Here is a 25,152-nt window from a genome sequence, read left to right as displayed (position 1 = left end):
ACCACTCTGACTTACTACTACAAAGATCCAGTAATGGTACCTGGCCCTGAAGAAATTCCTCAAAGGACTGTCTTATCTCCGCTTCTTCCAAGAGAGACGAATTGAGCCTCCAAAAGCCTCTTCCCATCCGGAGGGTCTCTGTAACATTCAGAGAAAACAAAATTAAACAGTGGTCGGAGAACTCCACCTCAACAACAGACACTGCTGAAGAGACAGCTTCCTCCTTTAAATAAAACCTATCTATTCTGGACCTACAGTTACCTCTATGATAGGTGAACCCCTCGTGGCCTGGGGTGTGCCGAATGTGGACATCCACCAGGCGAGCCTCACTAGCTATACTATTAAGGGCGACGCTATCATAAGTCAGCTTGTCTCTGGAACCTCCTCTATCTCGGGGCCTCGTGACAGCATTGAAGTCCCCTCCAAAGACAACCTGCCGACTTGTAAAAAGGTAGGGCTTGATCCTCATAAAGAGACACTTCCGGTCCCACTTAGATTGGGGACCATAAATGTTGATGAGCCGGAGCTCTTGTCCCTTCATGAGGACATCTAAGATCAGGCACCTCCCCATTTCTAACTCAATAACCCGTCGGCATTCCACCGGTGCGGTAAAAAGGACCGCCACTCCGCTATACGGCTCGGCCGCAAGAGACCAATAGGAGGGCCCGAGTCTCCACTCCCTCTTAGCTTTAAACACATCTGCCATGTTTGGCAGCCTGGTCTCTTGCAAAAAGAAAATGTCAGCTTCAACCCGGCTGAGAAAATCAAAGGCCGCAAATCTAGCTGTATTTGACTTTATGCTGGCGACATTAATGGACGCCAGCGTCAACGGAGTGGGTACCGCCATCACTGGTGATTGAGTTAGATGGCTTTCTTTTTCCCACTCCCCTTATCCTCTGCCTCAGAGGAGGAATCCTTCCCCCTCTTTAATGACAATGAAGTATCCATTCCCACGTGTTTTTTATTTTTTTGGTCCTCGTCTCCGGACTCTGGGCCAGTCCCTCCTTCCAAGGATCTTACATTCCCAGAAGGAGGAGACTCGGCGTCCCCTGTGAGCCCCGCCGAAGCCAGAACCTCACCCTCAGCTTCCTCCTCAGAGGAAGAGATGTTTTCAAGGGCTTGGAACCGGTTAGAAAGACCAACCAGAGGGGAGTCGGTTTTTCCTTCCTTAGGTACCTTGGTCAGAGCGGGAGAAGATGTTTTATCTCCCTTCTTTCTCTTCTTTTTGGTGCCGAGCTTACGCTTGTCCTCTAGCCACTGCCTATTATCCTCATCCATACTTTCATAATGGGAGGACTCTGAGGCAGTGGCACTTTCCTCCCTGTGGATCCTCCTGACCTCCTCATCCAACTCATCATCCCTCGGGGCCTCAGCAGCAAGACTGGCATCCAGGACAGGGGCCGCCCCAGTAGTACGAGGCTCGCCCAGCTCCCTATCCTGTCTGCGCTTGTCTAGACGCCTTAGCTGTGCAGGCGTCTTTTTATTGCTTTTCTTCTTTGGCCCCTCAGCTCCCTCACCCCTGCTAGTCCCTTCCCCAGCAGAATCAGCCTCACGGCTTTCTCCCACCGGGGTCATGACTGCATTAGCGAAGGAGCGAGGACAACGGCTGAATGGGTGACCTAACTCACCACACAGGTGACACCTAATCTCCACACAAGATGCAGCAAGATGGCCGATATCCCCACACAATGCACACTTCTGCACAGTGCAGTTTGCGCTGAAGTGTGTGGGGTCGCCGCACTTGTGACAGAGCTTCGGTTGCCCCTGGTAGAAGACCAGGATACGATCCCTACCCAGGAAGGCAGATGATGGTATGTGGGCAACCGTACCACCTGAACGCTTAAGTTTTACCATAAACGTCCAGGCCCCTGACCAGATACCAAACTCGTCACGGTTTTTCTTTGGCATTTCTACCACCTCTCCATACCGGCCAAGCCATGTCATGATGTCATAACAAGAAAGTGACTCGTTACAAGTCATCACGGTCACTTTCTTGACTTGGTTTTGGCGAGACACCACCTGAACGGCAAAGTCTCGCCAGCCGGGCTCATTTTTTGTCAACTCATAGTTCGACCAGAAGAGCTCAAGCCCCTCCGGCCGAACAAAGCTGACATCAAAATTAGGTGTGGAATAGGGATGTATCAAGGCGTAGATGTCAATCGCACTAAAGCCCATCCTCAGCAGGAGCTCCACAACTTTAGACCTTGGAGGACACGCATCATTGCCCCTCCACTGAAGACGGACCACATTCCTACGCACACTACCCGGCCCGGCTGTTGGGAGGGACCACACTGTATCCCCCCCTCTTTGCTCTCGGAAGGCCCCGAGGCCATGCCTCTCTATCCAGAAGGATAGATCAACCTCTCGACCCTCTACTATTAGTGATCTCTCCCCCCTCTTTAGAGCCTCCAGGAGACGCCGTTGCAACATGCCGTCCCCAGAGCCCGGAGACGAGGAGGATGCCCTATTTCCCCCGGAGGTGACAGCGGCATAACTCCTGACAGGCGCTGCCACCACCGGGGGGGCAACCGGACCAGTGACCACATCCACACCATCAGCATCACCATTACCCACCTCCATAACCCCCTCTCCCTCTACCAAACCAGCAACCACACCACTAGACAAAGAGTTTTCTGCATCCATACCCACCACCACATTCACTCCTGCTGGACCAGTGACAACAGGGGGTGACACTTTGGCCTCCGCATCATCAGGCACAAGGGGCTGAGTCTCCTCCACAGAACTGGAGGTGACCTCACCCCTGGTTTTTTGTGTGCCCTCCGCATCATTAGTTAATATTTTCCGCTGCTTCATGGTTGCTACCAGGCGTCGTTGATCTTTAGCTGCTGTGGGGCACCGCTGATCCTTAGCATCAGGATCTTGTTGACCAGCGGCACCAACACAAAATAGGACTTTGGGAAGACCGGAACTCCCAGCCCCGGTAACCCCCTCACACTGCCGCCGCCCCTCAACTAAGTGATCAGCGGCAACAGCATTCAGGGGCACCGAGGCTACCGGAGCTGCCCCCGACACCGGGCCGCTCCCCCCTCCCACTGAGGAGCGGACCACAGTATCGTGGCCTGATCGTATGCCCGCCGCCGGGCCGCCCTCACTGTCCAGCCTTTCGGCTGATGCACCTGCTGCTACGTCCCCGCTACTACAAGCAGAGACGGAGCTCTGCGCCTCATTACCGTGCTCTGTAATCTCCCCGCGCCTTTGCACCGGATCCACAGCAGAACCCGGGCTGGGCTGGGCAACGGGGCTTATACAGCGAGCTGACCCTGCAGCCGACTCAGGGGGTACAGGGAGGGGGGCATATACATAGCTTACCGCTTCCTGCAGCTTTGGCTTGGTGGTTTTCTTTGCCTTTTTCTTCTGGCCCCCAGGTGCCTCCTCTGGTAAATCATCACCAAGATGGAAGTTCTGAAGGCACACTGGGGACTCCAGCAGCTTGATCTCTGCCATTAGCGCCCCTCCCTGGCCGATGTCACTGTCCTCCCCAGAGCCAGCAGAACTGCGACGAGATGTCATTGTCGCCTGTCCAGCAGGGAGCTCGCTGCACGTGGCCTCTGAGTGGCTAAGAGGGCTGCCAGGTGGAGCTTTCTGCTGGTCATCCTCCTCCTCATCATCATCATCATCCACCTGGCACTCAGGCTGCAGCCCCATCTGCCTTTGCTCTCTGTTATCAGCCATTTCTCTGAATCTGTCTTCATTTATAAGCTTTTCTTTAAATGGTCCACTTTTTTCTCGAATAAATGTTTTTCTTACCTCCAGGTCATTAATTTCAAGCTTCAGAATCTTTACCTCCGCCTGGAATTGCGTCTTCCTGGGTCTGGAGGCGCCTGCAGCTTTAGCGCTTGTGCAGCGCAGCTCCTCCCGGAGCCTTCTCAAGGTCTTGCTAGCATCTTCATACTCACGAAGGTGGCTCATGACCCGGGAGGCATAGGTGGACACAGACTCCCGGGGTCTCTGCAGCGCCCAACCCTCCTCAGTGAGGTCAGCCTCACCTCCGTGAGCACTCAGCTTTCCTCCGGAAGGGCTGCCATCTTGCACGCTAGCAGGCTTCTCCTCCATGGAAGCCTTGCGGCTTCTCTGGGTCTCTGCAGACCTGGGGGGAGTAGGAGCCACATTGCTGCGACTCCTGGTGGAGCGTCTCACCCCCGAATCCTCTGATGTGCAGGCTGGTTGCTGGTTCCTTCTGCCCCCCGCCAGCCTGGTCCGGGAAGCAGAAGCCTGGGACTTGGCTCCTTCACTCATCCCAGGAAACCCACTCCCTCCCTGGGTAAGAGAGAGAGCAGGTCCCCGGGTGGAGAGATGGTGGTTCTCTGGAGCTCAGGAGCACACTGCAGGTTCAGCAGCGACCGCACCCACAATCAACACAATGAGCAGCAGCTGAGCTGCACTCACTACTCTGAAGGTGCAGTCACTGTGTACATACATTACATTACTGATCCTGAGTTACCTCCTGTATTATACTCCAGAGCTGCACTCACTATTCTTTTACAGCAGTGACACACTCCCTGTATTAGTATTATCATACATTACATTACTGATCCTGTACTGATCCTGAGCTACATCCTGTATTATACCCCAGAGCTGCACTCACTATTCTGCTGGTGCAGTCACTGTGTACATACATTACATTACTGATCCTGAGTTACATCCTGTATTATACCCCAGAGCTGCACTCACTATTCTGCTGGTGCAGTCACTGTGTACATACATTACTGATCCTGAGTTACATCCTGTATTATACCCCAGAGCTGCACTCATTATTCTGCTGGTGCAGTCACTGTGTACATACATTACATTACTGATCCTGAGTTACATCCTGTATTATACTCCAGAGCTGCACTCACTATTCTGCTGGTGCAGTCACTGTGTACATACATTACATTACTGACCCTGAGTTACATCCTGTATTATACCCCAGAGCTGGACTCACTATTCTTCTGGTGCAGTCACTGTGTACATACATTACATTACTGATCCTGAGTTACATCCTGTATTATACCCCAGAGCTGCACTCACTATTCTGCTGGTGCAGTCACTGTGTACATACATTACATTACTGATCCTGAGTTACATCCTGTATAATACCCCAGAGCTGCACTCACTATTCTGCTGGTGCAGTCACTTTGTACATACATTACTGATCCTGAGTTACATCCTGTATTATACCCCAGAGCTGCACTCATTATTCTGCTGGTGCAGTCACTGTGTACATACATTACATTACTGATCCTGAGTTACATCCTGTATTATACTCCAGAGCTGCACTCACTATTCTGCTGGTGCAGTCACTGTGTACATACATTACATTACTGACCCTGAGTTACATCCTGTATTATACCCCAGAGCTGCACTCACTATTCTGCTGGTGCAGTCACTGTGTACATACATTACATTACTGATCCTGAGTTACATCCTGTATTATACTCCAGAGCTGCACTCACTATTCTGCTGGTGCAGTCACTGTGTACATACATTACAGATCCTGAGTTACATCCTGTATTGTACCCCAGAGCTGCACTCACTATTCTTCTGGTGCAGTCACTGTGTACATACATTACATTACTGATCCTGAGTTACATCCTGTATTATACCCCAGAGCTGCACTCACTATTCTGCTGGTGCAGTCACTGTGTACATACATTACATTACTGATCCTGAGTTACATCCTGTATTATACCCCAGAGCTGCGCTCACTATTCTGCTGGTGCATTCACTGTGTACATACATTACATTACTGATTCTGAGTTACCTCCTGTATTATACCCCAGAGCTGCACTCACTATTCTGCTGGTGCAGTCACTGTGTGCATACATTACATTACTGATCCTGAGTTACATCCTGTATTATACCCCAGAGCTGCGCTCACTATTCTGCTGGTGCAGTCACTGTGTACATACATTACATTACTGATCCTGAGTTACCCCCTGTATTATACCCCAGAGCTGCACTCACTATTCTGCTGGTGCAGTCACTGTGTACATACATTACTGATCCTCTACTGATCCTGAGTTACATCCTGTATTATACCCCAGAGCTGCACTCACTATTCTGCTGGTGCAGTCACTGTGTACATACATTACATTACTGATCCTGAGTTACCTCCTGTATTATACTCTAGAGCTGCACTCACTATTCTGCTGGTGCAGTCACTGTGTACATACATTACATTACTGATCCTGAGTTACCTCCTGTATTATACCCCAGAGCTGCACTCACTATTCTGCTGGTGCAGTCACTGTGTACATACATTACATTACTGATCCTGAGTTACCTCCTGTATTATACTCTAGAGCTGCACTCACTATTCTGCTGGTGCAGTCACTGTGTACATACATTACATTACTGATCCTGAGTTACCTCCTGTATTATACTCCAGAGCTGCACTCACTATTCTGCTGGTGCAGTCACTGTGTACATACATTACATTACTGATCCTGAGTTACCTCCTGTATTATACTCCAGAGCTGCACTCACTATTCTTTTACAGCAGTGACACACTCCCTGTATTAGTATTATCATACATTGATACTGTTTCTTATTAGTATTTTCGGTGTTTTCTAGGACATGCCTTATTATCGATCACAGTTCAAGAAATGTGCCGTGGTCGGGAACGGAGGAATATTGAAGAACAGCAAATGTGGAAAAGAAATAGACAATGCTGACTTTGTCTTCAGGTAAATCAGCATAATGTCCATAATTCTCCCCTAGTATATTGGTGACTGTCCAGACAAATATTATGTGGGAAGATTCAGAGATATAAAGTGATCATTCACAACATTATGGCGTCCTCAGTTCTGTAGGCTTCACAGCTTACTTGTTCAGCATCTACAGAAAAAGTGGAATTGATAATTGTTAGATATGACTTATTCGGGGTTTTCATGTCACCGACGGTGGAATCCCTAGTGAGTGATACAGATTCCATAGTGATACGTCGTCACTTACTATGAAGCCAGGGACCCTTAATAAGGCAGCACGTGGATCCTTTTTAACAAAGATCAATTTCTAGAGTTTTTCCATCTGCTTCAATAAGCGGCAAGATATCTGCTGAAACTTCGTGTAATGAGGAATAATGCAGATATGACAGTCCGGGATTGAGGTGGACAGGGAGGAAGATGGACGACATCTTCGAAACGCGAAGCTACTCCCTCTTTTACTTCTCAGACCCTCAATAGCTAAGTGATGTCACAGTGCAAAGAACAGTTCGCTCTTAAGTAATCAACTGATTGCGGCTCTACCGGACAGAGCGCTGGGAGAAAAGACTTGGAGACACCGCAGAACTTCTACATGGACCATCAGAAGTCAGATTGAAGGCAGATCTCTGGTCGGATTATATGTATTATCCTTGGGACGATCCATCTTGTGTTTCACTTTAGTGGATACGTGACCTGCAGTTCTGGATCACCAGATACGCTTCAGTCCCAGACTATTCTCCATCTTAGTTGGAACTAATTATTTTTAATCTTTCTGATATATGCAGAGACTTGTTGATTGTGGCACCACATCGCATTTAGGTTATCTATGCGTAAAGTGTCACATCTCAGAAATGTCACACAGTGGCATATAACGGCAACTGAAACACCTCATTGTCGTATCGCTTACCACAATGCACATATAGAGGCTGCGAAAGGCTACAGTGTGCTAATATTCACCTCATCCATAGGTCCCAAGATGGCAGCAGTTACTCTGATTCATCCACATGATTGTGTACTCTACTGCACAGTTACTAAAAGTGTCAATCACAGGCGCAGATACAGGAGAATCCGACACGGTGCTGTAGCTGGATGAACTCTTTCAGTGTCCAAGCAGTAGAAGACAGAGCTTGGAAAAAGTCTCTGCCATGTGACAAACTCTGTGCCAAAAGGAGCCCTTTCTCTCTCCTTCACGGCAGAAAATCCTACCACAAACTCTGTGCCAAAAGGAATCCTTTATCTCTCCTTTACGGCAAAAAATCCTACCACAAACTCTGTGCCAAAAGCAGCGATTTCTCTCTCCTTCACGGCAGAAAATCCTACCATAACGTAATACTATTGTAGGAACTCGAGGATTCTGATAGCGTGGGGCAATGACCAGACAGAGACGGGTTTCTTTAGTGCAAATAGTGTATTTGCACAACAGCAATAACACCCAAAACAATATACTGATAACCCGCAGTGACCTGCAATGAAACAAGTCCTTGAAACATATACAGCAAATTGGCAGAGTTCTTAAGGCAGAGTCCTCATTAAGGTGATCACAAGGTGAGTGTGACAGGTGACGTGGCGCAGATCCAAAACACTGTCGGTGCAGAAAGAGTGAAATCCAGGTATGAAGTAAACACAGGGAAGTCCAGAACAAGTCCACAAGTTAATCCCAGGTGTGGCATGAACACGGGTAAGTCCAGAAACTAGTTCACAAGTTGATCCCAGATGTGGCATAAACATGAGTAAGTCCAGACACAAGTTCACATTAAAGTATTATACTGGTGTTGCTTCCAACAGCTCCCACAGGGGGGAGTAAATGAAGGATTAAGTAGCAACACACAGTCCAGAAACGTAGTCCAGAAACATAGTTCAAAAACACAGTTCTTACCAGGAGGAATGAACCAAGGGTTAAGTTCCAAAGTCAACAGACTAACGATAATATGGAGAGTGTTGCTTACATATGCAGAGAATGTCCAGAGCCAGAGGTAGAGGCACACTCAGAACAAGCAGCTGAGCTGAAGGGGAACAGAAGCAGAATACTCCAGCAAGGAAGCTGACACCTGAATCGGGTTTTAAACAAATGAACAGGAAGTAGGGCAGACAAAAACAGCAAACTTCATCTTAGGCTTCTTTCACACGTCAGTGTCTCCGGTACGTGTACTGACAGTTTTCTCACGTACCGAAGACACTGACACACGTAGACCCATTCAAATGAATGGGTCTATGCACATGTCTCCGTGTTTTCACGGACCGTGTGTCCGTGTTGAAAACACGGAGACATGTCCGTTTTTCTCCGGCAGCATGGTCCGCAAAGCATCCAGCACACGTGCACACGGAGAACAGTGTGCACTCTCCTCCGTGTGCACGTACCGTGTGCTACAGTAAGCGCTGTCCCCCCCGCGTGTGGTGCTGAAGCCAGAATTCATCCCTTCTTCCCAGCAGCGTTCGCTGGAAAGAAGGAATGAAAAATCTTTTTTCTTTTCCCTTAAAAATAAAGTTTGCGCGTCCCCTCCCGTCTCCCATCCCCTGTGCGCCCCCCCCCCCCCCCGCTTGCCAGGAAATACTCACCGACACCCAGCTCCAGCGATGTCTCCTCTCAGCGGCTGCAGCCTGTGCTGTGTGAGCGGTCACGTGGTCCCGCACATTACAGTGGGGAATATGCGCAAACTTTATTTTTAAGGGAAAAGAAAAAAAAAAAAAGATTTTTCATTCCTTCTTTCCAGCGAACGCTGCTGGGAAGAAGGGATGAATACCGGCTTCAGCACCGCACGCAGGGGACAGCGCTTAACTGTAGCGCTGTCTCCTGCATGGTCCGTGTGGTCCTCAGTCGGCACACGGGCGGCACACGGCTGCTGCTCGTGTGCCACACTGATGTGCTACGTGAGCACACGGACACGGATAATTCCGGTACCGATTTCTCCGGTACCAGAATTATCTGGATGTGTGAAAGAGGCCTTAACAAAGGGCAAGATCATTCACAAGGTGATGTAGAAAACCCGGAATACTGACACACAAACTATGTGCCAAAAGCAGCCCTTTCTCTCTCCTTCACGGCAGAAAATCCTACCACAAACTCTGCCAAAAGCATCCCTTTCTCTCCTTCAAGGCAGAAAATCCTACCACAAACTCTGTGCCAAAAGGAGCCCCGTCTCTCCCTCTTGTCCACAGCAGTAAATCAGTGTAAAACTCTGCGCCTAAAACATCACTTTCACTCTTGTTCACAATATAAAACCCCATATAAACCCCCACTAGAAGGCCTTAAAATTTTACTTTTATTTTGACTTTAAAATGTGAACAAAGGGTATAAAAGCTTTTGTCCCTAATCTGCCTCTATTATTCGAAATAAATTTAGACAGTGTGCCTGCTGCTCTGTATTAATGAGGTGTGTAGCACACGGGATGCTAGCACAAATCTGCCAGAATAGGACAGTGAATTTTAGCACATACATCCCCCCAACATGTTTCACCGCGTTAGCGGCGTCCTCAAGGGATGGGACATAGGCTTGATTGCCGGCCGTCCAAACAAGCCATCTATATATAGCCTCTGTAGAGATTGAGGACCAATGAGCTAAGATTGTGCATATCGCAAAGGGGTGACGTCACTTGTGTTATAGCCAATGCAAATGACCAGCCAATAATATACAATTTACCTTTATTAAAGGTTCAGGCTGATGAAAACATCCAATTTGCATATTTTTAGATGATTCTCTAACTAATAGGAAAAAGCACATCTTTTAGCGCTCCAATCAGTGTAGCGCTTTCTGGCAGCACATATCGTTGACGTATCGCCTCACCATTTGGCATACTGGTAACATTTGGCATACTGGTAACCGCATCATCGCTTAGACTTACCAATCAGATGCGAGTGTCTAGCAGGCGTGAACGCACAGCTCGTCCAATCTAGCTAGGGCTCCTCACTGTATATGTTCAAATGACGTAACAGATTCCAATTGGTTCGCTTGATGTCACATGAGTGGAGCAATCTGCTTTATGATTGGTTCTTTTTCAAGTCTATTTTCCCATTCATTTAATATGAAGTGAGCGAGGCCATCTAGTTCAGGATTGATTCATTTACACATCAAATTCTAACTTCATTTATATTAACAATTATATTTTCATGATTTTGCCTATAAAGTCAACGAACACTATTATGAACATTTAGTATTTTGATAGCTTTTAGTTTAAGAGCGACCAGTAATAGCGATCATTAACTTTATAGGCAAAATCTCTAAGTCTGACCACAGATTGTCAATTGGATTAAGGTCTGGTCTTTGACGAGGCCACTCCAAACAATTGACACATTTCCCATTAAATCACTCGAGTGTTGCTTTAGCAGTATGCTTTGGGTCATTGTCTTGTTGGAAGGTCAACCTCCGTCCCAGTCTCACATCACTGACAGACTGAAACAGGTTTTGCTCAAGAATATCCCTGTATTTTGCACCATCCATCTTTCCCGTGACTTGAACCAATTTCGCTGTCCCTGCTGCCAAAAAACATCCCTATAGCATGATGTTGCCACCACCATGTTTCACTGTGGGTATGGTGTTCTTGGGGTGGTGAGATGTATAGGTTTGGTGCCAGACATAGCGTTCAGTTGTCCACATCACCTTCCTCCACACATTTGGGGGAGTGTTGTGAATTCTACTTTTGGGCTCCCTCCGGTGGTTGTAGGTGGTAATGCAGTTGTCCCTGGGCTGCAGGCCTGGACAGGTGTATCTGCTGATTGCAGTTCTGACTGGGGTATTTAGGTTTGCAGGACTCATTAGTCCTTGCCAGTTGTCAATGTTTCTTGGGAAGTGTTGGACCTCTGTCTGGCTTCTCCTGCTTAGCTGCCAATTCAGCAAAGATAAGTGTCTGTTTCTTTTTCTTTTGCACACAAGCTGTGTGCTTGTTTTTTGATTGTATTCCTGCTCTGTGTGTAGGAGTCTCTGGAGTTGCAGATATACGTTCCACGTCTTTAGTTAGATGGAGGAATTTTTTGTATAATCTGCTGTGGATATTTTTGGAAGGGTTTTAATACTGACTGCACAGAACTCTGTCCTATCCTTTCCTATTTTAGCTAGAGTGGCCTCTTGTGCTAAATCCTGTTTTCTGACTGTGTGTGTCTTTCCTCTCCTACTCACAGCCAATATTTGTGGGGGGCTGCCTATCCTTTGGGGTTCTGCTCTGAGGCAAGGTAGAATTCCTATTTCCATCTTTAGGGGTATTTAGTCCTCCGGCTGTGACGAGGTGTCTAGGGCTTGTTAGGTACACCCCACGGCTACTTCTAGTTGCGGTCTTAAGATCAGGATTTGCGTTCAGTATAGTTACCACCTACTCCAGTGAAAGTTTTCATGCTGCTCCAAGGTCACCGGATCATAACAGGGGAGTCTCCACATGTATTTTGGCAAACTCAAAATGAGCCTCACAATTTTTGTATGCAATTTTTGTGGGTAAGTAAAGGCTTTTTTCTGTCCACTCTTCCATAGAGGCCATGTGTATGAAGTGTACGGCTTATTGTGGTCATATGGACGGATACTGCAGTCTTTGTTTAGGAACTCTCCAGCTTCTTTATAGTTACCTTTGGTCTCTGTGCTGCCGCTCTGATTAATGTCCTCCTTGCCTGGGCTGACAGTTTTGGTGGTGACCAAAAGTCATTATCTTAGTAAATTAGACTACTTTATAACACCAGCTTGAAAAATGATTTTAAAATTCGAAATGTTGACCTACTGAAATGTATGTTCAGTAAATGCACTCAATACTTGGTTGAGGCTCATTTTGCATCAATTACTGCATCAATGCGGTGTGGCATGGAGGCGATCAGCCTGTGGCACTGCTGAGGTGTTATGGAAGCCCAGGTTGCTTTGATAGCAGCCTTCAGCTGGTCTGCATTGTTGGGTCTGGTGTCTCTCATCTTCCTCTTGACAATATCCCATAGATTCTCTATGGGGTTAAGGTCAGGCGAGTTTGCTGCCAATCAGGCACAGTGATACTGTTGTTTGTAAATCAGGTATTGGTACTTTTGGCAGTGTGGACAGGTGCCAAGTCCTGCTGGAGAATGCAATTTCCACCTACAAAAAGCTTTTCGGCAGAAGGGAAGCCTGAAGTGCTCTAAAATTTCCTGGTATACAGCTGCACTGACTTTGGCCTTGATAAAACACAGTGGACCTACACCAGCAGATGACATGGCTCCCCAAACCATCACTGATTGTGGAAACTTCACACTAGACCTCCAGCAGCTTGGATTGTGGCCTCTCCACTCTTCCTCCAGACTCTGGGACCTTGGTTTCCAAATGAAATCTAAAATTTACTTTCCTTGTGGAGTGTGTCAGTGACTGCCTTCTGGACATCTGTCAAGTCAGCAGTCTTCCCCATGATTGTGGATCCTACTTAAACAGACTAAGGGACCTTTTTAAACGCTTTAGGAAGCCTTTGCAGGTGTTTTTTTTGTTAACTATTATAATTTACTGAGATAAAGACTTTTGGGTTTTCATTGGCTGTAAGCCATAATCATCAACATTAACAGAATTAAACACATGAAATAGATCACTCTGTTTGTAATGACTCTATACATGAGTTACACTTTTTGTACTGAAAACTGAAATAAATGAACTTTTTGATGATAATCTAATTTTGTGAGAAGCACCTGTATATACTGACAGACATGTGACACTTAGATTACACACAGGGGGACGTCCTGTCTCGAATCGTGGGACTTTTGAAGACAATTGCTTGCACAAGAAATTTTTAGGGGCTTCATAGCAAAAGGGGTGAATACATATTCACATGCCAATTTTTAGTTATTTGATGATACAAATTTAATTTATGCCTATATTTTTCTCACTTCGCCAACTTAGGCTATTTAGTGCTGATGCAAAGGGGGTGGGAATACTTTTGCAAGCCACTGTATCGAATTATACGATAACTATTGGGTATATTTACCAGTAAGAATTATTCTAAATAAACGTGAAGTGTATGGCTTAACTGATTGACAGAGTCCATGGGAATCATGATGTTCTAGAACATTCTGCCTTATTACCGGACTAAAGATTTTGTGGAAGCAGCTGATTTTTCCAATCCCTTCTGAAGCATTGGTTTTCATCCTGACCTTGGTTATAATCCATTGCTGCTAGTGCTTTTGCTTATTTATCAGTAGTCAATAGCCGCACAGCCAAGGCCACGGCAAGGACAATGCTCTGCTTTCTGCCAGGATGGTTATTTGTAAAATGCGTGAATTTAGAAATGGATGAATCCGTTAGACGCGTTTTGTCCTCGTAGTGTTTTATCGCTCGCTGGAGAATTGTGCTATCCCTCTGGCGCCATCTGCTGTCCAGGACAAATATAAACATCACCTATGGGCAGCTTGCACAAAAATAAAAAATTGCAGCGGTCGTAAAAGAGAATTTTAATTATCTGGATTTATTGTGTTGAAATGGGCCCTAAAGATGGCAACACATTAACCTGTTCATGACTGGACTATTTTCATTGATATTTGGTATTTTACTTTTCCAACTAGTATTTTTTTTAATCTTTTAACTTTGCTATACAAATTGCCCCCCCCCAGAAAGCTAATAAAAGTTTCTCAGGTTTAAGGGGGTATGATAATTTTATTTATACATAAAGCTGGATTATTCAGCTTTCTCTGAGCACCAGTATTCTGGCAATCGCTGTGATTAATCATGTGATCACAGAAAACACCATTGAAAGAGAGGAAGGGCTGCTTTGGTCACAGACTTTGTGCATACAGCAGCTCTTTCTCTCTTGTTCACAGCAGGAAATCTCAGCACAAACTCTACCTTTACTTCTCTCACAAAGCCCATGTCCAAAACAGTCTTTTCTGTGGTTCAGAGATGGAAATTCCAATGCAAATTTGATGCCAAAAGCAGCCCTTTCTCTATCGTTCACATCTGGAAATCCCATAGCAAACTCTGGGTCAAAGCAGCCCTTCCTCTATTGTTCACAGCAGAAAATCCCAGCACAGAGTTTGTGCCCAAATCAGATTCTTTTCTTTCATTCACAGCTGGAAATCCCTGTGCAGAATTTGTACTCAAAGCAGCCCCTTTTGCCTTGTTCACAGCACAAAGTTTGTGCCCTAATCTTGTGCCCAAATCAGCCTCTTCTCTCTCATTCACAGCTGGAAATCCTGGTGAAAAGTAATCTTGTCTCTCTGGTAGCACAAACCCTGTGTCCATCCCAGCCCTTTCCTAGTTCAAAGCAGGAAATCCCATCGAATAACTCTCTGCCAAAAGCAGCCCCTTTTCTCTTGTTCACAGCAGGAAAATCCCAGCACAAAGTTAGTGCCCAAATCAGCCTCTTTTCTCTCATTCACAGCTGGAAATTCCATTGTACACTATGTTCTTAAGGCAGTCCTTTCTTTCTTGTTCACAGCAGAAAATCTCAGCACAAAGTTAGAGGTCAAATCTTGTGCCCAAATCTGCCTTTTCAGTCTTATTCACAGCTGGAAATCCCAGCAAACACTCTGTGATTAAAGCAGCCCCATCACAGATGTCACTGCTGCACTTTATTATGGCAATATAAAAGGTACGGTTAGTAAGGAATTAAAGGGGCATTATCACCATTAGAAGGTTTGGAAGGATTTGCTGTCACTTCCCAATATGAGGGGACCCAATGGCCAGGAGGACCTCAAACCGATCTTCAAAATGAAGCTGTGTCCTCCAGACATATAAATATGAATGTTGTGAGCTCCCTCTAGTGACGTCTGCCAAAAATGTATTCTATTCTGTGGTTGTTTGTTTGTGTGTTTATTAAGCGGGGCCCTTTTCTGGTACTATTAATAGGACCCCTCTACTTACAGTACTCAAGGTCGGATCTCTGCTAATCTGATGCTGATGATATTATTGGATGTGGCGCTTTAGCTGTCATTATTTGGGCGTGGCCTGTACTCGGGGGCGGGGTTACCATCCATTTGTGGGCTGCAACAATTTCCGTTATCTAGGTTCTAGTGACCAATAATACACGAGACTTCCTTAAGTTATAATATAGGGTTCAGTCATTGCTTTACCATTGTTATTTTGTCTCTTTACTCTTTTCTTTTTCAGATGTAACCTTCCTCCCATATCTGATAAATATGTGGCGGATGTTGGTATCAAGACAGACGTGGTGACAATCAATCCGAGTATTATAACTGAGAGGTCAGTTCTTATGGCACCGACCCGGACTATGTCAGACACATTTATGGGATGTTATTATTGGGACTTTCTGCCCATTTTCTGTAGAGGACACCTGTCACTCCATGGGGGAGAGCCACGTGGATTGCATGCGCCCCTGTTTAGGCTCCGTGCATATGGTTCTGTCATGTGCTCAAGGCCTGATATTATCAGTAGCCATTAATATGTGTCAGATGTGACACAGATATCTTATCGGATGACGTGCTAAAATCTGGGTCAAGTCCGGTGACATGCCACATCCCATGCATGTAAATGGGGTTCAGCTCTTCCGAAACATTTCTATGCAGATTTCTGCCACCATAGATATCTCTATTTATTATCTATCTATCATCTATCTATCTCTATCTATTAGTCAACAATTATCTATCGATTATCTATCTATTATCTATATCTATTATCTATCTCTATTATCTATCTATCTATCATCTCTCTATCATCTATTATCTATCCTTCTATTATCTATCTATCTATCTATCTCTATTATCTATCTATCTATTATCTATCTCTATTATTTATCTCTCTCTCTCTATCTATTATCTATCTATCTATTATCTATCTATCTATCTATCTATCTATCTATCTATCTATCTATCTATCTATCTATCTATCTATCTGTCTATCTATCTATCTATCTCTATTATCTATCTATCTATTATCTATCTCTATTATTTATCTCTCTCTCTCTCTCTATCTATTATCTATCTATCTATCTATCTATCTATCTATCTATCTAGGAATCAAAAAAATGGAAGGCAGCACTCCAGGCTTAGCACCAAATATAAGTGGACTTTATTGGGCCCACATGGCATGGTGCGACGTTTCGGCTTCCAAAAGCCTTTTTCAAGCAGTGAGTTACAAGTGTATACAAGCATATATATATGTATATATGTATGTTCTCCCCGTGTTTGCGTGGGTTTCCTCCGGGTCCTCCGGTTTCCTCCCACATTCCAAAGACATACTGATAGGGAATTTAGATTGTGAGCCCCAACGGGGACAGCGATGATGTGTGCAAACTGTAAAGCGCTGCGGAATATGTTAGCGCTATATAAAAATAAAGATTATTTATTTATATATATATATATATATATATATGTATATATATATATATAAGTACAAGTTAATAAAATAGAATTAACATATTAGTCAATAAACATCTTTATATAAATAAGAAACCCTCTTAATTTCCATATAGTCCGTGTTATCCATCCAATACAAAATAGTGCATTTGCTTTAAAGTGCTCAGTGACTGTTTAACATTCAATAAAAAAGCATAGATCTGTTATCATAAATCAAGTGGCATCACGTAATCACATTAGTGTATTATCACTCACCCAGGTGTGCATTGCCATAATTGCTATTTTCGTTAGCATGCACGCCATTTGTTTGGGGTGTAGCCGCGTATACAATGTGCGTCATTCCCCTGTCACTAGCTGCATAGCCAATCAGGAAAATGGTTTCGCAGGATATTTCCAGCGCATGTTTATAACCAAAAACCGGACGCTATCTGTAACGGGGTCTACCAAGCTGGGGTACCTCTTTCAGTACCACCCTGTGTTTCAGGAGGTCCATTCTGCTTTGGCTGGAGTCTGAATGAAGGACGCTGGCTGGAATTGCTTGGTTGCATGGTCGCATATAAAAGATCACTGCTTCTCCACGTATTTCCAGTCTGACAACACTTTACTCACAGGACACAGAATATATCACACAGATTCAGAGGGCAGGCCAATAGCCGCAGGTCGCCGGAGCCTGCCGATATTTACTGTGGGAATTACAAAGGTGGGGGGGGGGGACAGAAGGGGAATATCATGTCCCCTCTACCCAGGGGCGCAGCCTGTGGGCTGATGCATTAGGGACATGCATCTCACATGGAACCTATTATACATACATATAACTGCTCAACATATTCTGGGTGCTGAGTGGTTCCGTAACACGTAACACTATCAGCACCATATTTAGTGTGGCATATTTCATTAACAATATTGTGCATGCGCAGCTTCCAAAGGCTGCAATATACATGGCTGAAACTTCGTTAAAATAGCATCTAATAGTACTATTAAAATCTCACAAAAAAACATTATTTATTTAAGAAAGATCTCTTTATGCCTAAAATATTGGTGCCAAATTATTGCTTTAATTCATTATAACATTACAAATACAGGGAGGTGGGTAAAACACCATTACCCTGGTACTACAGACAGACCCCTCTCAGGAGTTACTTCCGAAGACCAATGGTCTCAATGGGGGCAAAAAAGACACACTTCCGGGTATCCCTGCCCTCTAGAGTCATGTCACTTTAGCTTGCTAGCTAACAGAGATGATTTTGTTTTTTTTGCTTTGATTGGCTGCAAACAATACTGAGGGCTGGATAGGGGTATAGAGTGGTAATATACACCTGATATTACCCATATGGCCTCTGCGGTGAGGGCAGGGATACCCGGAAGTGTGTCTTCCCCCCATTTAGACCATTGGTCTTCGGAAGTAACTCCTGAGAGGGGTCTGTCTGTAGTACAAGGGTAGTGGTGTTTTACCCACCACCCCGGGGTCCACTGTGCAGGAGGAACCTGCTGCTAGTGAATGGTGGCACAATTAGGCGGTATAGACTAGCTCTGTTACTTCACAGAGTAGCCGTGAAACGAAAGCATTGCGCCCTGTTAGACTCACAGGAGCACAAGCGAACTGCCGATCTGATAGCAGTAAGTGGTTATGCCAATACACAATCTCCTCACCGAAGGTGCCGGTATTCTAGGGGCTTATTTCAGCCGGGTCCCTGAATACATACATACATAACCACACTGGCGCAAAGCACATAACTTAGATTGATACTAGCGCATGGCCGTATGGTCATGCGCACCTTTTATAGCTGCAGCAAGTACAGGACCTTCCCAGAAGGACCAATGGGAGGCTGCCACAAAAGTTGACCACCTTCAGGACCTTCCTAGAGGAACAATGGGGTTTGCTGCAGTATCTAAGCATGTGACCCTTGATCTCCAACGAGAGATCTTACCCTGGGCATGCTCAGAAGGGGAAAAGTAGGACTTAGTCCCAAAGACGTCTGCTCGCCGCTGCCCAATACTGGCTACAATGGCAGAAGCTGGAAAGGCAGTAACCCTTTGCACAAAGTCAGACTGAGCGAGACGCTGGGACCGACGTCTCCGTTGAGCAGGCTCCACTGCGGCAGGAGAAGAACGGGAGACCGCAGCGGAGATGGCCCGAGATTCCCCCTGTGCAGCGGCGGGAACTTGACCCCTAACACACATGGCGTGCATTCTAAAGAAAATAGCGATTATGGCAATGCACACCTGGGTGAGTGATAATACACTAATGTGACGCACATGATACCACTTGATTTATAATAAGCGATCTATGCTTTTTTACTGTATGTACTGAGCACTTTAAATCAAATGCACTATTTTGTATTGGATGGATAACACGGACGGAAATGAAGAGGATTTCTTATTTATATAAAGATGTTTATTGACTAATATGTTAATTCTATTTTATTAACTTATACCTCTCTATATATATATATGCTTGTATACACTTGTAACTCACTGCTCGAAAAAGGCTTTTGGAAGCTGAAACGTTGCACCACGCCATGTGGGCCCAATAAAGTCCACTTATATTTGGTGCTAAGCCTGATTGATTGATTCCTGTATATTTGGCAAGTATATGGATTAGTTGTTGTGAGGCCTGTGCACCCACTTGATTGCATGTGCTGTTCCACTTTTTATCTATCTATCTATCTATCTATCTATCTATCTATCTATCTATCTATCTATCTATCTATTATCATTTTTCATGTTTTGCTACCTCACAACCTGGAATTTCACAGTTTTTTTGAGGGTTTGCATCAGTTCATGTAAAGAACATGTCTACAACTGTGAAGATTTGGTTTTCTTTTCATTTTGAAGCAAGTTACGAGTCAATCACACTTCTGTGAAATCAATCTATCCAGTTATGAAGCAACATTGATTGTGAATCAGTGTCTCCTGTTGTTGTGCAAATTGAACAGACAACAGGTAGAAATGATACGCAATTAGCAAGACAACCCCTATAAAGAATTGGTTCTGCAGGGGTGACAATAGACCATTTCTCTGTTCTCAACCTTTTTAGCTGTTTTGGTCACTTTTGCATTTTGTCATTGCTCTCACCCCTAGAGGTACAGTAGCATGAGTCTACAACCCACAAGAGTTTCTCAGGTAGTGCAGCTCATCCAGGATGGCACATCAATGCGAGCTGTGGCAAGAAGGATAGCTGTGTTTGTCAGCACAGTCTCCAGAGTATGGAGCAGATACAATGAGACAGGCCAGTACACCAAGAGACGTGGAGTGTGCTGTAGGAGGGCAACAACCCAGCAGCAGGACCGCTACCTCCACTTTTGTGCAAGGAGGAACAGGGGGAGCAGTACCAGTGCCCTGCAAAATGACCTCCAGCAGGCCACTAACATCCATGTGTCTGCTCAAACTGTCAGAAACAGACTCCATGACGGTGGTATGAGGATATGTCATCCACAAGTGGGTGCTGTGCTTATAGCCCAACACTGTGCAGGGTGATTGGCATTTGCCAGAGAACACCAAGATTGGCAGATTCTTGGCGCCCTGTGCTCTTCACGGATGAGAGCAGCTTCACACTAAGCACATGTGACAGACGTGACTTTGTCTGGAGACGCCGTGGAGAATGTTCTGCTGCCTGCAACATCCTTCAGCATGACCGGTTTGGCAGTGGGTCATAATAGTATGGGGAGGCATTTCTTTGGAGTGCCGCACAACCCTCTATGTGCTCGCCAGAGGTACCCAGACTGCCATTAGGTACCGGGATGAGATCCTCAAACCCATTGTGAGACCATATGCAGGTGCACTGGGCCCTGGGTTCCTTGTTATGCATGACAATGCAAGGCCTCATGTCGCTGAAGTGTGTCAGCAGTTGCTGCATGATGAAGTCATTGATGCTATGGACTGGACCGCCTGTTCCCAAGACCTGAATCCAATCGAGCACATCTGGGACATCATGTCTCAGTTTATCCATCAATGCCACATTGCACCATAGAGTGTCCAAGAGTTTACTGATGATTTAATCCAGGTCTGGGAGGAGATCCCTTAGGAGAACATATGCTGCCTCACCTGGACCATGCCTAGACATTGTAGGGAAGTCATACAGGCACGTGGAAGCCACACACAACTGAGCATCTATTTCTTGTCTTGAGGCATTTCCACTGAAATTGGATCAGCCTGCAATTTGACTTTCCACTTTGATTTTGAGTATCATTCCAAATTCAGACCTCCATGGGATATTAATTTTGATTTACATAAATCATTTTTATCTCTCTATCTCATATCTACCATCTATATCACATATATATCTATCTAGTTAGAATACATGAAGGCAGCACACCAGTATATCTTTCTACTGCTCTTAGATAAACCACTATCACCATGATTTATATTTTATCTTAATTGGCAGGTTCCAGAAGTTGGAGAAATGGCGGAAACCTTTCTATGACGTGATACAGGGTTATGAGAACGCTTCTATCCTCCTTCCTGCCTTCTACAACACCCGGAATACTGACGTCTCCATCCGGGTAAAGTACGTCCTGGACGACTTCGAGTCCCAACAGTCCGTGTATTATTTCCACCCTCAGTATCTCATCAACGTCTCACGCTTTTGGCTCATCCAGGGTGTGAGGGCGAAACGCATCAGCAGCGGCTTGATCCTAGTGACGGCTGCTCTGGAACTGTGCGATGAGGTCCACCTCTACGGCTTTTGGGGCTTTCCCATGAACCCATCAGGAGTCTTCATTACTCATCACTACTATGACAATGTCAAACCTCGACCAGGCTTTCATGCCATGCCTTCAGAAATCTTCAACTTTATCCATATGCATAGTAGAGGCATTCTCCGTGTCCATACCGGTACCTGCTTCTAAGAAGCTTCGTCCATGCCTCTACCACATGCGCGTTGGATGTTTCTATAAAAAAATTATGCAATAATGCTTTGAGCAGACTACATAGGACGATGCCAAAAGCCACTACGAAAAGTATTTATTGTCAAAGGGGAGTATAGTTAAGCCAAAAAAAGAGAAAAATTATAAAAATGCATCTTTATCAGCACTGGTTTGACAGCTACAATTCCGCAAAGCACACAAGAAGAATTAGCACACGCAGTGCAATTACCAGCATCTACCCCTATCCGATCCACTCTGGAAAATGGAGGAGGGCAGGAACAGTTGGTGTCCTCACCATGACCATAGATGTCACCATTATCTCCTGCTTTTTGGGTTTTTGCTAACCCTCAGAAAAAAACTACAGTCAGAAGAAATCATGTAAAACAATAGGAAGGTTTGATGCAATGAAAGCCAATGAAGCACAAAAAGGAGACGCCCCGTGGAGCTAGCTGTGACCTGTTATGCCTCAAGCTGTGACCCACCATGCTCCAAGCTTTGGCTTCTTATTCCCCAGGCTGTGGCCTGCTATGCCCCAAGTTGTGACCCATTATGCCTCAAGTTGTGACCCGTTATTCCCCAAGCTGTGGCCCACTATGCCTCAAGCTGTGGCCGGTTATGCTCCAAGTTATGGCTCGTTATGCCCCAAGCTTTGACCGGTTATGCTGCAAGTTGAGACCCATTATGCCGCAAGCTGTAGCCCAATACACCCCAAGCTGTGACCCGTTATACCCCAAGCTGTAGACCATTATGCCCCAAGCTATGGGCCTTTATGCCCCAAGATGTGGGCTGTTAAGCCCCGAACTGTGCCCCGTTATGCCCCAAGATGTGGCCTGTTATGCCTTAACCTGTGGCCTATTATTCCCCAAGATGTGGGCCGTCATGCACCAAGCTGTGGCCCGTTATGCCTCGCGATGGGGGCCGTTATGTCCCAAGCTGTGACCCATTATGCCCCAAGATGTTGGCCGTTATATCCCAAACTGTGGCTCGTTATGCCCAAAGATGTGGCCTGTTATGCCTTAAGCTGTGACCCATTATACCCCAAAATGTGGCCTGTTATGCCCCAAGCTGTGGCCCGTTACGCCCCAAGATGTGGCCCATTATGCACCAAGCTGTGGCCTGTTATACCCCAAGCTGTGACCTGTTATACCCCAAGCTGTGGCCCATTATGCCACAAGTTCTGGCCCCTTATCCCCCAAGCTGTGGCCTGTTATACCCCAAGCTGTGACCCATTATGCCTTCACGATGAAAGCTTGCTATTACCTTTTCTAGCCAGCGTTGATTGGCACCGTTATAATTTGCATTTTGGGCATTTGCAGCATTGGAACACAAGCAGAAGTGAATTACGGGCAGGAAAAGACAGATATTATGTATGCTAATGAAGCAAAGCTCCAGATTAAATGCATTTTCATATTATGGAATTGTATTTCAAGTGATTTTCTATGGTAATAAAAGGCACTGCGAAAGTGATATTAATGTCATTGGACATTTCCCAGTGCTTTACTGTAGGATTATTAAGGAATACGTGAAGCTGTGCCAGTTGTACCTTTTATTAGAAGATTCCTCATAGTACAATTCCTTAATATTGGTTTTCTAAGCCAGCTTGATATTGTTGACATTCATGATTTGAATATGGGCCGCTCTCCTGATCCGAGCTTCATAGGCAAATATAAAGCTGCTGAGTTCAGAACACACACGGCAGGACCGGACATCACGGCCCAGACTCAGACCGGGAGTGCTGGGCGTCTGAAGCCACTTAAAGGGGTGATCTCATCATAAACATGAAGGGACATAAAAAGGATGCACCATAATTGTCTGATAGGCGCTGCGTCCACATCAGGGTATTGCACCTATCTACAGGGCCTCTGACCTCCACCATGCTCTGTGACAATTTACAGAAAGTCCTGTATAGACGAAAGGGGAGGCCTGGACGTAGTATCTAGTGGCTACTGACCCAAGCTGGATGGGGGTCCAAGCCCCTCCTTCTGAAGATAGGTACGGGGGGCTGTTGCTTTAAGATATTTACCGCTTATCCTGTGACTGTACCACAAATGTTTATGATGGGATTGCCCCTTATAAAAAAGTGCCCACCATTATTTGCCTTTTCTGTTTGATAGAAGATTCTTCCTCTTGTTCTTTTCCTTAAAAAAATGTGTTTGCCTTGTCATAAATGTCACAGCAGGCAATACGAATAAAAGAGTCGCTATCAACGTGGTGTTATAGCTCAGGTATAATTCACACTGCATTCACCTTCATCGCAGGACGACTTTCTTTTTGCGCCATGTTACCTCAGATGACATATAATTTTAGATCTTTTTTTTTGTAATTTCTTTTAGATTCTACCTGGGAGAATTTAAGAGTTAATGGGAAATCTACTTTTCCGCTCTGTGACTGTGATTAGATTGGCCTGTGGTCTCATTTACGCAGAGCTGACCCTTCCAGATTTTGTGTCTTTCTCTATTTTTCATTTCGTTCTCTCTCTTTCTCGCGCTTTTCCTCTCTCTCCCTCTTTCTCTTTTTCTCTCGCACTTTTCCCCTCTTGTTCTTTCACTTTTTCTCTTTTTTTCTCTCGCTCTCTCACTCTATTTCTATCTCTTACTCTTTTTCTGTCTCGCCCTCTCCCTCGCTCTCTGTCTCTCTCTTGCTCTCTTTCTCTCTTGCAATTTCTCTCTCGCTATTTCTTTGCTCTCCTTCTCTTGCTCTCTCACTCACTCTCTCGCTCTCTCTCACTCTCTGTTTCTCTCCCTCGCTCTCTCTTTCGCTCTTTCTCTCTCTTGCTCTCTGTCTCGCTCTCTGTTTCTCTCTCTCTCTCTCCCTCTCTTGCTCTCGCTCTCTGTCTCTCTCTCTCTCTGTCTCTTTCGTTCTCTGTCTCTTTCTCGCTCTGTCTCTCTTGCAATTTCTCTCTCGATATTTCTTTGCTCTTTCTCCCCCTCTCTGTCTCTCTTGATCTGTTTGTCTCTCTCTCTGTCTCTCTCTGTGTCTCTCTCTCGTTCTCTCTCTCTTGCAATTTCGCTCTCGATATTTCTTTGCTCTTTCTCCCCCTCTCTGTCTCTCTTGATCTGTTTGTCTCTCTCTCTGTCTCTCTCTGTCTCTCTCTCTCGCTCTCTCTTGCTCTGTCTCTCTCTCGCTCTATGTTTCTCTCTCTCTCTCGCTCTCTGTCTCTCTTGCTCTGTCTCTCATTCTTGCTCTGTCTCTCTCTCTCTCTCTCAATATTTCTTTGCTCTTTCTCCCCCTCTCTGTCTCTCTCGCTCTGTCTCTCGCTCTCTGTCTCTCTCACGCTGTCTCTCTCGCTCTCTGTCTCTCTCACTCTGTCTCTCTCTGTCTCTCTCGCTCTCTGTCTCTCTCACTCTGTC

General features: G+C 45.5%; 1 protein-coding gene across 2 annotated transcripts in view; it reads left to right on the top strand.

Moving 5' to 3' along the window:
- Positions 1 to 24,012, top strand: part of ST8SIA5 (ST8 alpha-N-acetyl-neuraminide alpha-2,8-sialyltransferase 5) — a 119,089-nt gene extending 95,077 nt beyond the window's left edge. For both annotated transcript variants that reach the window (XM_069746881.1, XM_069746870.1), the window contains 3 exons: positions 6,577 to 6,689; positions 15,733 to 15,825; positions 21,322 to 24,012. In XM_069746881.1, coding sequence (XP_069602982.1) covers positions 6,577 to 6,689; positions 15,733 to 15,825; positions 21,322 to 21,784 — 669 coding nt within the window. In that variant the 3' untranslated portion in view covers positions 21,785 to 24,012. The remainder of the gene's footprint in view (positions 1 to 6,576; positions 6,690 to 15,732; positions 15,826 to 21,321) is intronic.
- The last annotated feature ends 1,140 nt before the right edge of the window (positions 24,013 to 25,152 follow it).

Source organism: Ranitomeya imitator, chromosome 1, assembly GCF_032444005.1.
Source record: "Ranitomeya imitator isolate aRanImi1 chromosome 1, aRanImi1.pri, whole genome shotgun sequence".
Taxonomy (NCBI): domain Eukaryota; kingdom Metazoa; phylum Chordata; class Amphibia; order Anura; family Dendrobatidae; genus Ranitomeya; species Ranitomeya imitator.
The sequence above is the reverse complement of the archived record's forward strand: the minus strand, read 5'-3'. Positions and strand labels throughout refer to the sequence as shown.